The sequence below is a fragment of the Patagioenas fasciata genome, chromosome 3 (genome assembly GCF_037038585.1).
Source record: "Patagioenas fasciata isolate bPatFas1 chromosome 3, bPatFas1.hap1, whole genome shotgun sequence".
NCBI lineage: Eukaryota > Metazoa > Chordata > Aves > Columbiformes > Columbidae > Patagioenas > Patagioenas fasciata.
Window position 1 is genome coordinate 48,573,159 of NC_092522.1, and position 16,970 is coordinate 48,590,128.

Sequence of the window (16,970 nt, forward strand, 5' to 3'; positions counted from 1 at the left end):
ATATATTCAGTGTAAGAAAGCTGCTCAAGCCAAAGGAGGAGGGGATGGGGAAGAAGAGAGCTTATTATTCTTACAGCTATTTTTCAAGAAATACTAGATGTTCCAGGTTTAACACTACATTTTAAAATCAGGCAAAAAAATGCATGAGTAAAGAACACAGATACTGTTTGAGTCTTCAAGGAGAACATTTCACTGACATTAAAGGCAACTTTGCAGACTCACTTGAAATGTATCAATTTGTAATCTACACATTTACAGGGGATGCTCTGCTCTGAAAGCTGTTTCCCAATCTGTGCCAAAGCTTGTGAGGCTGTGTAGAATACTTCTGATGATAGACCTCCAGGCTCTGTTTCTCCATAATTGATTTAGTTATTAGTTATGCAGGGAGAGAAGAGATCCCTGAGGCTTGGTAAAACAGTATTCAGTTGCTAAAAGCAGCCCTTTGTGAATTAATGTCATCCTACCAGCTCTTTCTGCTCATTATTCCTTCACATCTTGTTTTCCTGGACACCAGCTGTCACAGAGGAAGCCTCCAGCCTTTTCTTCTCCTTCTTCCTTGGCTGGCTGAAGTTGCACCAGCACGGTCTGGAGTGTCTCCTTCACCACCTGGATCTCCCTCTGTAGAGACTGTGCAAGCTTTATTAAGGAATAAATCTATAGGTGATTGGCAGTTCCTTTTCTCTTTCCAAGTTATTAAATAAATTCTTGTTCTGCTGCTCACAACAGATGGCCATGGCTATCTAATTGTAGTTTCAATTTCTTTCAAATTGTTTGGATTAAATATTAATACATTTCTCACACTTGCTTTCAAAAAAAAAAAAAAAATCTCCAGGCAAAGTGAAGTTCTCAAGTAGCATTATTAACACTTCAAAAAAGGAAGGGGATGGCATGGCAGACAGTGCTTGGGTGCTGTTCTTGTGGGATGGGAGGAGATGAAGAAATTGCACTATGGAGGCAGCAGCACCAGCCTCGAGTTCCCTCCTGGGTGGAGGGTAGATTTTTTTGAGCCAGAGATGCAGATCTGAGTGGATCAGACCCCTCAGGTGAAGGTACCAGGATAGTGGCCACAGCTCTTGTGACATTAGTGAGCTTGACGATGTGTGCTCTGAAAGGCAGGGTGGGAATCTAGGTAAGCAGCAAAACTAGCTTATAGCAGAGGAAATGTTTCTGCTCTACTTACCTCCAGAAGGCTTTAATCTTAGCTGAATTATCAGTATAACACAGAAAACACAAATATAATGCAACACACAGCTCCACAATGAATACTTTGAACAAGTTGAAAAGCAACACGATAAGCAGCATCAAAGTTGTGCTATCGTGCATTAAAAGGAAAAGGGCCACCAGAAAAATCATCTGATAATTCACTAAAAATACTTCATTAAGAAAGGAGTTTTTCACATTTTATTTGCCATTATCTAGTTCAGGCTTCCTGCGAGGCAACTGGGAAGAAAAAGATGGCAAATGCCTCAGCCTGTTAAGAGACCATCTATTATTTCCCTCCCCCAGCTCTGCAATAACAGAAAGAGGGTGTCAGGTGGTGGCAACAAGATGATGAGGGGTGCAGCAGGGAGCGGACTGGCAGATGAAGATAAGATATGCATGGAGACAGTGGCAACTGTTGAGACATGCACAAGTTTTGAACTGGCCGGGCTTCCTAGGCAGTACAACTTGTTGTTCTGATGACTAGCCTGCCTCTCCTGGAAATAAGCATATTTTGTACTATGGAACACATCAGCCTTTCTTCTGGTAATCTCATGTCAGTGAGACTATCCATTGTTGAATCAAGTGCAAGGACTGGGTGTAGCTCAGTGAGACAACCAACCTTCTTTTCCATGGCTTATACAGAGCACAGCAAGCATGAGAAAAGTCAGACTCTGCGGAAGGTCCAAACCAATGAGTCCAAAGTCTATGTGAACAAGACCTAGGGCCCAACCCATCCACACTCAGGCCTCCAGTACAAGTACGGCTGGAGGGCAAGGACCCCCAAAGGCTAATCCAAGCACGTCAAGGGAGAGAGAAATAAATTAATTTCTAGCAGTAAGTCATCAGATGATGATCTCTGAGAGAGCCAGAAATTCACTTCAAGGGAAATGAAACAGGCTGACACTGAAACAACTGAGTTTCAAAAATCCACCACCCAGGAAGGGTAACACACAAGGACAGGCTTTACGCTTCACAGAGCTCATCCTTTATGAAACATTGTTTTACTTGACCCTGATGTCAATGCAAAGTCAAGAAAAAAAAAAAGGCACCCTCAGGTTATGTGACTGTAAAAAATAAGATGCTACTTTTGAAAAATTGAGACTAGAAAGGACCATGGGGAAGTTACACAAACCACTGCTATTTCAGGCAGTCACAGTTATGCCATTGAAAGCCTTTCAGCTGCTTTTGATTCTGTCATCTGTTCCTCAAAATTTCATATTTCTTTATGTATTTACATGTATTTACTATGATGTCTTTCTTACATTCACCAGGAGTATTCATGCATACTTCTAATTTCTGGACAGCTCTATTAATCTAAAGGGATTCTGTCTCTGATGACCAGTGACAGCAGTATCTTATCCTAGGATCTCAAAGCACTATACAAGGAAAAATTAATTATGCTTTGCATCTTCTCAGAAGAAACATCCTCTCATAAGTGGTACTGGACTGTCCACAACTCTGCAATTTAATCATGATGCTCTACTGAAAACCTAACTAATAAAACAGAAATTCTTTAGTTTATGAACACCATGAAGCCTCTGAAATTTAATTATTTCTTATGCACAGTTTCAGACTACAGGCTGTTTATAATATCCCAAGCAACTACAAAATTCTTTTCAGGTAGAGAGAAAAAGCCCCGTGCTGGACTTGCTCCATTAAGTCCATGTCTTGTACTGTGGAAACCAGAACTGGACCCTGCACTCCAGATGGGACCTCACCAGTGCTGAGTAGAGCAGAAGGATCAGCTCCCTCCACCTGCTGGCAATGCTTTTCTTAATCCAGCTCAGGAGGCTGTTGGCCACCTTTGCCACAAGATGTGTTGCTGGCTCGTGTCCAGCTTTCTGGCCACCATGACCCTCAGGTCCTTCTCTGCAGAGCTGCTTTCCAGCTGTTTGGCCCCCTGTTAGTATATGGATAGAAAAAAAGCAAAACTGAAATGTTTCATAGCCAGTGGATCAGAAATCTTGAAGGCAACAGGGGAGGTTTAGATGGGATATTAGGAAAAAAATTCTTCACAGAAATAATTGTCAGGCATTGGAACAGGCTGCCCAGGGAAGTGGTGGAGTCACCATCCCTGGGGGTGTTTAAAAGTTGTTCAGATGAGGTTCTTAGGGGTGTGGTCTAGTGCTAGAGTTAGGTTATAGTTGGACTTGATGATCCTGAGGGTCTCTTCCATCCAAAATTATTTCTGTAATGGACTGGAGCATCTCCCATATGAGGAGATGCTGAGAGAGCTGGGACTGTTCAACCTGGAGAAGGTTCAGGGGGATCTTACCAATGTGTTTAAATCCCTGAAAAGTGGGAAAGAAAAACAAGGAGCCAGACTGTTCTCACTAGTGTCCACTGACAGAACAAGAAGCAACAAACAAGAATTCCAAAATAGGAAGTTGAATCTCAATAAAAGAAAACAATTTTTTTTTACTGTGAAGGTGGTCAAACACTGGAACATGTTGCTTGGAGAAGTTATGGAGTCTCCATCCTTGGAGATATTTAAAATCTGACTGGACATGGTCCTAAGCAACTTGGTCTAGGTGACTCTGCTTGAGCAGGGAGTCAGATCAGATGATCTCAAGAGGTCACTTCCAACTGAACAGTTATGTGATTGTGTGTGCTATGTGCCAAAGGATAAGCAAAGAGGCAAGACAATTCCCTATCTATTTGGAATGACCTGGGTTTTGGCCTTTTAGAAGAGTGCTCTTGGGAGTGAAGGAAAGACACCAAGTAAATCCCTGCTGCTCCCATATGAGGCCTGCATGTTCTTACAGCAAGAAAGCAAAATGACCTTTGGAAGCCCATCACTTCTTACAAAATACAGGGATGCTCATGATAACGAAACCTGATTAGGATTCTTCCATTCCCCTCACTCCCAATTCCTGCCTACCTCCTTCAGAGCCAGTGTGTTTCTACAAACTATCATAGCACCCCTCCCATGAAAAAAAAATACCCCCTCTCTCCAAAAATACTCAGAAAAAAAAAAAAAAAAACAACAGAACCACCACAACATTTTGAAAAATTGCTCACTTCAGGAATCTGGATATCAGATCTGTCCCTCAATCACTTGTTCCAGCCCAAAAGGGAAGACAAAGAAGCTGCAGTATACGAATGGATATGCACTCACCAACCTTCACCGCGACATGAACAAATAAAACGGTGGAATCCCGTTCTCTCCATGTGATGCACACTGAGAACAGTCCACCCTCCTGCCAACCAAAATAAAACCAAAGAGGATACCGTTGCCTCCTCTCACTCTTGGGGTATCCCAAGATTTCTTACGAGTCCACCCAGAGCGAGATTCCTCAGTGAGGTACAATCCGGACTAAATTCTACATTCCTGATCCTGTCAAAAAACTATGCTGGTATAAAGCAAGACTTGTATGAGAGCCTGACACATGATAAAGGTGAAGGGTTAGCAAAGTGACCTGCTGTGCCTAATGAACATTTAGGCACAAAATTCTGTTCTCAAAATAACTGTTTAAAAAGCCCATTTTAGGGGGAGGAATGGAGATTGCTTTTATAATAATAGTCCAGTCAGGTTTTCTTCCACCAAAAGCATTTCACCAGGAAGAACTATTACACACATTCAAATTGTCTATCAAAATGTAACTGCTAATTAAGAACAAAAATGACTGTGAAATTATAATATAGGCCCCATTTAATTTTTCTGGGAATTCCAGGCCTTTACTGTCAGGAAAGTAACACCTCTCATCAGCTTTAGAGACACCAGAATGAGTCACCGCTTGTCCTTTGGTTTTTCCAATTAATTACGTGGACTGTTTTCATACACTTAACAATGTTTAACCATAATTGAATGTTTTGTGGGTTTATTTGGTTGTACTATATAGAATTATAGGAAATATGTCATAGTGCTACAGAGGAGATCTTCCCTTCCCTCCCCCTCATAGCTTGATGCTTTTTATACAAAAGTGCAGTTTAATATTCGCTGTGAAAAGCCTCAGTAATTAATGAGAATTCCAAGTGGGTCTGTGCCTATACTCAGGACTAAGAAATATAGCTGGATTTCTTCTTTGTTCATGCTGGCATTTACGACAAGCAGCATGGTTGATTTAAGTGTGCTATGCCATCAAAATGTAGAATGAAAAACAATGACATCTGAGATTTTTCTTCTAATACAAACTTAATTATTAATCAGAGCTATGACACACACTAATCACTGGCAAATGGCTCAAGAGCATCAGGAATTTATTTTTCTCAGTGGAGTCTTTAAAAGTCTTTTAATAGTCAGACAACAGGACTAATTTACATCTGTGCAGACCCCAGTTAGACTTTTGACCTAATACAGTTTGTAACATTCATGTGTAAGGCAGTTTTTGGGGGGATGAGAGGAAGGGTGAAAATAACCAGTGAACAAGAGTTTGAAAAAATTATCCTGCATTCATTACAATTTCAGATCTTTAAGCTCCTGCTCCAAGAGTTCTACAGATTTTTAAAGAAGACTGCATCATTATCCAATATTCGGGATAAGAAATTGTTTTACTTAAAGCTAAATAAACTACCATGCAAACAACAGATCTATCTACTAAACATAAATTCTTCTAATTACTTTCACTAATCTCAGTGCTAGTTCCCGCAATATAGAAATGTTACCAATGAGTGAAGGTTTACTTTATAGGCACTGAAAGGTTTTTATTTTTTAAAAAAACCCAAACAAAACAAAAACACCTCAACAAACAAACAAAACCAATCTACAGGTCTATAGCACTGTGGTAGCTATTTTTCTCATCCCTTTTTGAAGTAAAGCGCAGCGATTACATGTACCAGATGGTAACATTTTATGCACATTGATCCGGACTACCTCTGAAATAGCAGCTGAATGTTAATGAAGGGTATCTGAATTCCTGAACTGCTTCTCTGTATGTTCCTATCTTTTAAACATGGTTTCTTATTTTGTGACTGATGGTCTTGCTAGTGCTGGGATATCACACAGTGTGCATTTCTGTGCTTAGATAATGCGAGCTGAATTTCACCAATAGAGGAAATCAGACCTATATCAGACAACTGTGGCTTAGAACCAGACTAAAATACAATTATTCTCAAAGTTTCAATTATCAGACTCCATTTTTTCAACTAACTCTTGCATTTTCAACAGCTACGAAGAAATATGCACTTTCCACAGAAAATACAAATACTACTATTTTACATAGCTGTAGTGTATTTTCTTCAGAAATCAAAAAAGCAGTTTTTCAGCTTATTTCACCTTACCTAGTAAGCTGTAACTGTGATCAGACCTGTCTGCTTGGTTTGAATATGAATATAAGTCCAATGCAAAGAACCCATAACTACAGTGTTCTTCTACTAGGTTCAACGAGAAAAGAAAATTTGAGAGCAAATATACATAAGAGAGGAAGGAAGTAGTTGTTCTGTACTCACATATCCGTATAGCTCTGCAAAGGATGCTCACAAACAGCACCTGGGAATCACAACTGCAACCGAGCACACATGTTGTAAATATAATTAAAAATACTGTAAAATGGACTGTGGTAAATACAAGAAAAAATAATCCTTCTGTACATTGAAATGCTTAGAAAAGAAACATTTGAAGTAGTAACAAATTAGTGACTGGATATGTCCCCTCTGATGCAACCCCCCAGCACCTTCCTCCCCCCCCTCCTTAAAGATTATCATTCTGATACCTTTAAATAAACCAAGAATAAGAATTTTGCAATGAGATCGCATGAGATGCCCAATCACCTAAAACGCAGTGGTATTTCCACGCGCTCCTTTCATTATCCTTTCTCTAAACCCTCTCCTGCAGGACTGCCCACCACTGCTTAGGAGGAACCGAATCCTTCTAGCACCATCATCATCTCAACTCACTTTTAGGTGTCTGTAAGGGCACATCTGCTAATCTCTCCAAACTCAATTTATTCATCTTTCTTTCTTCATTATCCCATTGCCTGCTACTACTTCTCCACTAAAACCTAACCAGCTAAGTACTCTCATCTTCCTCAGCCTTGTTGGTTCTTATTTTTTCCTTTTCTTAAAAGCACAAAATCTCTCTTATGATAAGTTTTCTGTGAAAGTTATGAATGAAAAAATACTCCGTGCTCTTAAATTTTGAAAAAACTGTCCACAGATGTAGGCCCAACAAATGCCTCATGAAGGTTAAGCAATCTTCAGTCAGATATCAAATGACAGATGAGGCACAGAAAGAGATAAGGATGCTGTTCAAGACAATATCTCATCTGGCTGCTTGCACTGGAGTGTCAGAGGTAGATTGCATTGGGTAGGATGACACCTGATGCACCTACTGCTCATTTTTTTAGAAGGAAAAAAACCCAAAATATATGTGGCAATACAAACAGTCTAAGTCAATGACATAGCATTTAATTTAGCTGAATCAGGTTGGAAAAAGCTGGTGCATGGATGCTTGTATCCATGCAGCTTTTGGCCTACTAGGTATTTACTGTAAGAGTATTACAAACAAAAGGATTATAACAACAGAATAAAGGCATTTCAGTGCCTAGTCTCAGTTTACAAAGAACTAATTTCTGTTTAAACCAGTTAAAGCTGGACCAGATGACAGTGAAAACACACTGCAGCAAAACTTGCAACAACAAAAACGCCCACTTCAGCAAGACAATAAATTCTCCCCTTCTTAAGCTATTTAATCTACATTAAGAACTAGTAGTCCACGTGAATCTGAAAGTATTTCACATACATACTTACTTAGATTGATACATATCTATAGCTATATCAAAAAGGATATGAATAACTCCTTCATCAACTCTGCAGGAAGAAGTCTGCAGTTGATCTTCCAGATGCACCAATTTCTCACTTATTGCTTCACATTTTTCTCCCAACTCTGCAGAAAATATGAAGAACTCCTACAGGAAGTTGAAAAAGAGAAGAAAGCATGTTTGCTGCTGACTGCACTCTTCTACATCAAATTTGCATCAAATTAAAGGGAAAATAAAATATTAGTAAGGGGATATGACACTTTGTGGTGCTGAGACATTGCCTGAAAGCAAATTCCCATCAGAGAGACAAAAAGTTGTTACTATATAATAATATGGTGATTTATATAAAATGGAATGAGCTGGTGGTGTCAGTCTATTTCCCAGCAGAAGAGTCATGATCTCAGTTTCAGCGGAGGATTAAAGGGGTGTGAAGACTGAACTGCTCTCCCTCTTCCCTGTTGTCTCACCACAGCAGGGGAGGGAAATCTCACACTGACTACACCATTTAGGTTCCTAAATTTCAAGTTGCTCATATAAATATGATTTACACTTTTAAGCTATTTAAATATTTTAACCAGCATCACTTTTAGTATCTCTTATAAAAACAAAATGTACCTATTTTTTTGAGGAAAAGTCTGGCTAGAATACTTAGGGAGTTTACTCAACTGTTCAGAGAAATGCATTAAAGTCTTAGAGAGTACAAGATGAAAATACACTTTTTTTTACTGTGTTATCATGAAACAAGACTACATTTCAAAACTAGTGCTTCTCCACTTAGAACTTTTGCAGACAAACACTTTTTCTACTTTAAACTGAGTGTTTTAAACCAGTTGCAAGGTCCTTCCCATAAGTTTGTCTGCTTTCGGATATACTGCACAAGGGTAATTTGTGTATTTATATTTTGTATTGAGTACTTCTTCAAGAAAAGACTCAAATAAGCAGCAAATATAAGAGGGGGGAGGGAAAAAAAAATTGTGCAGCACCGAGACAAGCTTTTCCTCTCCCTCCAAAGACATCATAGTGCTGTCTACAAAGAATGACAAGGGTTATCTGTAAATAAAAGATTCTGGTGCCACGATGAAGTTCTGCTGGAGCCATGTTGAAAAAACTAGAGTCACACATCATCTGGAATCCAGAAAAGTGGATTTTCTCTAGACCATAAAGCAAGCTGCACATGTGGCCAGTTTTTCTTGTGTAAAAAACCATTTGGAGTCCTTCGCACTGATCTGTTTCTATAACAGCAACCATCAACGGTTGTTTAAGAGAAATCAAGCCTTCGATCAAAGGCCTTCCAAAGAAATCATGATAATACTTGTTGGAATGCTGCCCATTTTTGGTAAACACATTTACCAGACCTCACAGTCCAAGGTCAGAAGACTTGCTGACACATCCTCTGTTACCGCACAGAGTGCTGATCTTTTTGCTTTCCCAGCTTTTCTGGCAGGCTTGGGTAACTCTGGACCAGCAAGCTGGCTCTGGCTACAAGAAGTTACATTGCAAACACCTGCAGCTTAGTCGCAGAGAAGCACAATGTGAGAACCACCTGGCTGAGTCCCTGGCTCTGTGTAGGAGACCCAAGCAGCCTTCTTCAGAGCCATTACTGAACATCAGAACCTACAGCAGCACTCCATGGAATTTATAGATGTAAAAATGAGCCATTGTTTTTAAAATGAGCACTGGGGAGGATAAAGGTATGCATTCTCCCTATGGCAACTAGGAACGTCCTTCTCTCATGACCAGGGACAGAAAATGAGAAACAAGTCTTCCATCAAGTTGCTAAATCATCATTCAGTACACCAACAGGACTCCGTATCTATTTAAGTAGTGGGATAACCCAGGCAATTTATATCAATAGAAAGTTTTTAGGGAATCGTTCTGTGACACTCATGCAAGAACAGAAGACAGCTGTCTAAAAGAACTTAGGTCTCACGCTAGGAGAGTCAGTAAATTGTAAAAACCTGGTACCATGAAAGCACATCTGGCATGATGACCATCTAGAGTAAGCTCCACCCCGAACCCTGATTTTTCATTAACAGTTAATTACACATAAGAAAATCAGGTTTTCACATGACCATCATCTCAAATGCAAGAAAGACAAGACAAAACCACTCAGTGCTATACAATTATTGAATAGTTAATTTATGAAGAACAGCTTTTCATTAATGCAAAAACTTCCAAGTATTGCTCTGACAAATTTTCAAACCAGACTCTTACTACAGATTGTGTACTTTGACAAAATGTATTAGTCCTGGACAGATCCTGAAGAACTGGTATCATAAAAAGAAGATTCTTGCTCTTACAACACCACCAAGATATCAAATACTTTACTCTGATTCAGTCACTGCTTTTATCAAGAACTATTAGCATATGAGATTTTGATTCACATTCATGCTGCCAAGACATGTTGACATTTCTAGTCCTGGCTTGAAGTCATCTGTTACTACAGACAGCAAATCAAAAAAGCACATGTTATAGTACTCTCCTGAATATGCTCGCCATTAAATATATTTAAATATACAAAGCATTATGAAGATATGCATTACAGGATGTTATCACTTCCTTTTTTGGGATAGTGTTGATGTCAGGAACGTTTATCCAGACAATCGCTCACCCAGTTAGCACTATCGTCAGTTGCTATAAGAGGAGATCCATTTCCTCCACTTTAAAACAGCCCTCATGTTTCCTGTCTTGTATATGCAAATATAAGGAGTTCACTGGGCAGCTAATCTAAATGATAAGCACACTGGCTGGATATGTATAGCACCGCTGTGAAGATCCACAGTGAAAAATCTTTCCCTATTCACTGTGTCTGTGTATGTCCAGGGAAAAACGGGCCCTTCAAACCTACGCCCTCACTGAACTTCAGGTGGGTTGAGAGATGCCAGCAACACAAAAGAGCATTTAGATACCTGGTTGGCAGCAACGGCTCTAATTTGCAAGTGCGGCCTAGCTCTAAGGTGCACAGATCCTGAAAACCCAAGAGAAAAATGTAATGACATTAGAAAATCCACAGTCACAGCACAGCTGGATGACTACACTTATCGCTGGTACTGCTACCTAATCTGATCTCATTTTTGACACCTCCTTTTCCTTTTCAAATAAAACCTTACAGCCAGATAAAGCACCCGAGACTTCAGGTAAGTGCTCGTTCTGTACCAAAGGCATCTCACACAGTGCCTTGCATCGGTACTAACCTGTATTTTGGGGTTCTAAGCTTTAGCTAGTAGCTTCTACCCTGCTGCAATTCCCGGCAAAGACTTCATTGGTCTCACACTAAACATATTTAGAAATAAAAAACTATAGTTTTTAACTCACTGGCTTTAATTTCTTGATCAACTGAATATTTAGATTCCCACTTAACAGAAAAACTCCATTCTCTCATGTGTAAAAAATACAGTGTATTCTTCCCGAATTAACACATTTTGAATACATAATGAATTGTCTAAAAAAAAAGAAATTGTTTACTTTGGAAATAAATGAATAATGAGGACTAAGAAAAAATGTGTGCTTAGAACAGAATTGTTACAACAATATAGGGAGGCAGGAAAATTCAAGTAAAAATCAGATCAAACTTATTTAGGTCTTCCACCACTTGAAACCCATTTAATATTAACACTTAACCCATCATAACTTTAAAGCTATGGTTGCACTGGAGCTTAACTAAAGTATCTCCATAGGGTAGGGGTTATATTCTATTAATCTTAAACTCCTAATATATATTCTGCAGCTTATTTCCTCTAATGCAGAGATAATAGTGTACAGATAAACTATTTTTGCATCTGCATGGCACAGAGCTGCCTTTGTAGTTGAAATAAGAAGTTCCTTCACAGTTTAGAGAAGCAGCATCTCTCAGGAACTTACTTGCAGGCACCACATGAAAAATGCAGGAAGATCATATCTTATAGATTATGATTTTAGAGAACATATATATACAAATATACACTCTTTCTTATTTAGGATTGGAAAAGGGTGGTCAGGCACAGAACTCTAGTTTAACATGAAGAAGAGCAATAGATAGAATTGAAAAAATATACAGTGCTCTCAAAAATATACAAGAATAATTCTAAATATTCAACCAATTCCACAGTTTCTGCCCCCAGACCCTCTTTTGAAAAAAAGTTCAATAACTCAGAGAAGTAGATAGGAAAGATTTCTCCCAGTGCCTTTCATGCCTAGTAACGGCCACTGGTAACATTTTTATTTGACATCTGCTTATGTAGGCAGGGAAAGCGCTGTCAGTGATGCACAAACTACTCAGAACAGGTCCCGGCTGGAAAGGGGCACTTTACACTGATCAACAGCATCTTTGAGAGGAGAGTGGACTCTGCCTCCAGCTCAATAAATTAATAAAATACAACTCATCCAAGCTTGTAGGTTATGTCAATGCTACAAGCTACTGTAAGTCTTATGACTCCTTTGGTTATTGTTGCACTAACAGCACTTCTAGGAGGCAGCCAGGAGAGATTGCAGGAGTCAGGAAAGAGCTGAGATGCAATATTGCTTTATTGATTTTGCTGTGAACAGGCAATGTAGCTGGTTGGGATATTTTTCCCCCCTTTAAATCCTTAAGCAGGTAAAAACAGCTCAAATGTGGGTGTGATTTGTTATTTTTTAAGGTGAAATTCTTCCGTCTTCTCATGCAAAGCAGAATTTCTCGTTTTCTCCCAGAGATGTGAGAGTCTGATGTAAGAAACAGGAAGAACAGACAATGTTCCGGCTGATGCACAGCTGGAGCATGAACACACTGAATTAAGAGCAGAGAGAATGGTTTCCACTTTAGCCTTCTGCATTTCAATTTACTCTTTTACTAGCCACTTCAGTGATCTATGAGCAATAGCTCTGTGACAACATTACTCAAGTTAAACGTTTGATCAGCTTTTCTGGTGCAAACACCTTCCAGGTTCTCTTGGATCTAGTTCGGCAATTTTATACAGAAGAATCAGTATTCTGGTAGCTAGATTAATCTAACTCTATTAGGGATTAGAGTCTCTATTAGAGACTTCCGTGGTTGTACTGAGAAGCAGGATTTCCAGATAGATCCTTAAAATTCATTCTTCCTACAGAGGAACTTTATAAAAAGGAGTTGCCTTACTTCAAACTAGCAATATTATAACCTCAATAAGATACATAAAATAAAAGTCTTAGAAGATCTTCTGGAGAACATCAAAGCCAGATTTGTTTTACCTGTACTAAATCCTCTCTCTCCTATAATAGTTAAAATCATCCAAAATAACAACTACAAAGAGTTGCCCTTACAGATATTTCACATTATGGCACAAGGTCTAGAACTTACTGTTGGCAGAAGTGCTGCATGCTTACCCTCATCCCTTGCAGAAGTCAATGGAAATTGTGAGCACTTGAAACTCCACAAAGTCAGGCCAGGGCATCTCTTAAATAATCTCTAGAAATAAAAGGCAACCATTCATATGTTGGTCCTGGTTGAGCAGATGCTTCATCCACATGCGGGCTAAGTGCATGTGCCCTCAATGAGCTACATGGTGTGGCTACAGTGTGTCCAAAGTGCAGGTGGAAGAAGCATTTGTCCCTCCTCTGAATCCCAGATTTCCTGCCCTGTGTTGCACTGTTCTGGGACAGTGTCACAGATGAGGAGGGCAAAGAGGCCACTGAGATCAGACCTAATCTTTTACTCTGAAAATAATGTGTGTTACTGATGACAAACACCATCCCAGCACCCTGGCAAGGCTCACCAGGAAGCAACCAGGGACCACCAAAGCCCATTCTGACTTGCAGTGTGAACAAGCCCACTATGACTGTCCTCAGCTGGTATCCGTTCACACGGCTCTTAGCAGCTGACTGGGATTTTGTGGTTCTGGTTGCAAGGCAGAGCCTGCTCCAGGGTGAAACTGCCCTTGCAGTGAGCAGGTTTTCCTAAAGCAAACTTTCCTTGCTACAAACTGAGATGGTTACATTTCATTTTACCCTTACAGAGCACACAACAATAACTAATAGTTTTCTTTTTTATAATTATTTTTAAAGTGGTTGAAAACTTTAGCTTTCAACCAGACTAGGACTTTAAAGCTGTTGTTTCTATTCCTTTCCTTCTTTTCTTCCATGTGTTCCTGTCTTATACAGAGTGAGGCATACAGACCACTGCCATGGTCCTCCAGAGGCTTCGACATTCTCAGCTAAGCATAGTAATTATTTCTGTCTTACAACTGACATTCCCATTAATGAGGCTGCAAATGACATTTGCCCTTTCTTGCAACAAGGTAAAAGTAATGAATCCCACTCTATTTGTAGTTCACTATAACCCTAGATTCTGCTTCTGCAGTGGTGTCATCTTAGCTGCTATTTACCATCTGTACACATAAAGACAACTTTTTTCTTTCTTGAATGTAATTTGCACCTGTCTCTTAACATATCCCATCTTATTGATTTCAGGCTATTCTTTCAATCTATCAAGAGCATTTGGAATTCTAATCCTAATTGAAACTATGTTGACTGGCACATAAACTCCTGGCCTACCTCCGTTTCAAAGGCAAATACTAAGTCTGCCTTTTACTGATCCCCTGGGACTTCAAGCTTCCTCTAGTTTTCCAAGAAGCTTGTTAATGGTTTGGAGATTGTTTTTCTTGGCTAATATGCACTCAGAAGAAATTTCATCAGTCTAACCTGACTTGAGTACATCTCACTTGCCTCAGGACGTTTTACTGTGTTTCTCTCTTGCTTCCTTGTAGGGAAGCCTAAGAGCACTAGACATATGGACACAGTTTTTCAGAACAAACAAAAGCAAAGAAAACAAGAAAAAATTATTTCTGCTCTCATTATTTTTTCAATCACCTTTCTTATTAGATGACAAGCTTTCTTTCACCTATCCCTTACATACAGCTTATCCCTGAAGTCCCTTGCACTTCGCATGTCTTTTGCTCAGTGTGTTCAGTGGTCTTGCTGGCTCACTCTTACACTGTGGAGTACCCTTTCAGGCTCATCCTTAAGAACGTTCTTGTCCTTTCCTTTTGAAAATTCTTTTCGGCCACTGAAAAGTCTCTGACATAGTCTGTGTTTGCTCTTTTCTGAACCAAAAGACGATGATGTTGTACTATAAACGTGATGTTTTCTGGAGGGTACCAAAGATCATCCGCTGATTCCTCTTCCAACAGAGTTCGCCACACAGAAACTCACTTGTTGCTTCCCTGATTTTGTTTAGGTGAGTTTTGCTTTCATTGAGGTGATTCCCTGCCTTTTCTCAGAAAAGAAATCAAGGTTATTTCCCAATTATTTTTGCCCTTATCACCTTCCACTTACACACTGCTAGCTTGTTCCATCAGACTGTTTATGTATATTTAGAATACTGCAGCACAACAACACGCTCCTTGGTTTCTCATATGCAACAATTCAGGCATAAAATTTTCCAGACAGCTGTTTGGCAACTGTGACCTACCTCCTCCCCACCATCACACGCTTTTCCCACATTCCCTTTGCTTGAACTGATCCCCTTCCCTCCTCCACAGGAATACTACAACACATGGGAGCATTAAATGACTCATCAAAATTGCAGCCTGATGTTGGCAATTCTTCCCCTCATGTATTTTCCATTACAGCTATGGAGGAGTGTCCTTGGAAAAGCATCTATGCAGGAGTAGAGCTTTCCTCTGCCTTCCAGCACCCTGCTGTGGTCTGTGGGACGGCAGTCTTCCCTTCTGCACCTCTAGTAGACTGAAGAACTTCTCTGAACGCAGACTTCCCGAGTCCGCACTACTGCACTGGCTCATTTAATTAAACTGGGACAATTCCAGTTCCTACTGTGGGAGGATGAGGCTGTTTACTGGCTTATCAATAAAAATTCACAGTGGGCCAGGACTTGGAAAAGAAACAAAAGCATCCAACTGTTTTCCGCTGTCCACACCCTGCTGTGCTAGGAGTCAGCATAGCTGGGTATCATTTATAGGTGGTTCCTAGCATTGTTCACTCCCATCTCTGCTCCCGAGTCGCTAAGATTCAACAATCTGGAACGACTAACAGGGTGCTCTCCTGCAGACAGTGAGGAGACTGACAAGAGTGGATTAGGGGACCAGACCATCAAAGGAACATTTAGGCAAAGCCTTGACATGGTACAGGGCGCTGACAGTTTCATAGTGCTTTTATAGTGCTGTTTACAAGTCAACATCAACTCAGCTGTGGCAGTGTAGCAGAGCCTGGCTTTCTAGCAAATTTCCATTTCCTTTATTTGTATCATTGCTCTCTATTCTCTTTTTGCACCCTTTTTTTTTTCCTCAAAACTTTAAAAGGTCAAAGTTCCTCTGCTCATGAGGCCTCTTAGTGAATACTTGGACAGTGGCAGCCCTCTGCGCCTGGGAGCTCCGACACATTTGTAAACCCAGCACACACGACACACACTACAGGCACATCTGTTAAGCAAAAGAACAACTTTTTCAGTCAAGAGTTGGGCCATATCACAGCTTTCAGTGCATGTTATGCTGGACACAAGCACGTAGTTGTACTCTCATTTGCTTTAGTGCAGATCAGATACAATTCTTAGTTTCCAGCAAACATTCTGCTGTCTTCGCAGCTATCGCTACCAACGTGCCCTCAGTATTTTGCCCTGCTGGCAGTATGTTTTGCTACCTTTATCCTGTGGGACTACCTGCCCCTATTTCATGTTACATATGGACACAAGCACCTACACAGTTTTGCTTTAATTCACAGCAGACTTCACCGATAAGAAAGGCAACTGGCATTTTCTGCACCTTTACTCTCAAGGCTTCCTGTTTTCATTTATGCTGAAATCACATACAGCCAAGCAGTCCACCCTAGGTGTGCTCTTCACATCATAATTTCCTTGTACACAAGGTCAACAATCTGAGTTTGGTCCTATAATTAGATTATCTTTCCTGGAGTGTTCCAGCTGCTCCACAATCTTTGGATTCATTGGTGGGAATCGAAAAAAAAAAAAAAAAAGCCTCATGTGAATAGTTATCCCAAATTGTAATTTTTATTTATTTAATATTTGCTTGGCTGAGCACTTGTCACTTGTTCTTGACAGGTGGCATGTATCCTATTATGAAAGGTGAACTGGGGTTTACTTAGCCATGTAATTAATTTTCTGGC

The 16,970-nt window shown here is 40.0% G+C and overlaps 1 protein-coding gene across 10 annotated transcripts in view; it reads right to left on the minus strand.

The window, feature by feature from the left end:
• Positions 1–498: 498 nt before the first annotated feature.
• DISC1 (DISC1 scaffold protein) overlaps positions 499–16,970 on the minus strand; it is a 203,721-nt gene continuing 187,249 nt past the window's right edge. For 3 of the 10 annotated variants that reach the window (XM_071806308.1, XM_071806305.1, XM_071806309.1), the window contains 3 exons: positions 7,891–8,048; positions 4,435–6,644; positions 499–627 (listed from right to left, as the gene is read on the minus strand). In XM_071806308.1, coding sequence (XP_071662409.1) covers positions 6,410–6,644; positions 7,891–8,048 — 393 coding nt within the window. In that variant the 3' untranslated portion in view covers positions 499–627; positions 4,435–6,409. Of the gene's footprint in view, positions 628–4,434; positions 6,645–6,854; positions 8,049–10,289; positions 10,870–12,209; positions 12,582–13,220; positions 13,303–16,970 lie in introns of those variants that run through there. The other 7 variants (XM_071806310.1, XM_071806312.1, XM_065834765.2 and 4 more) reach the window with 7 other exon arrangements.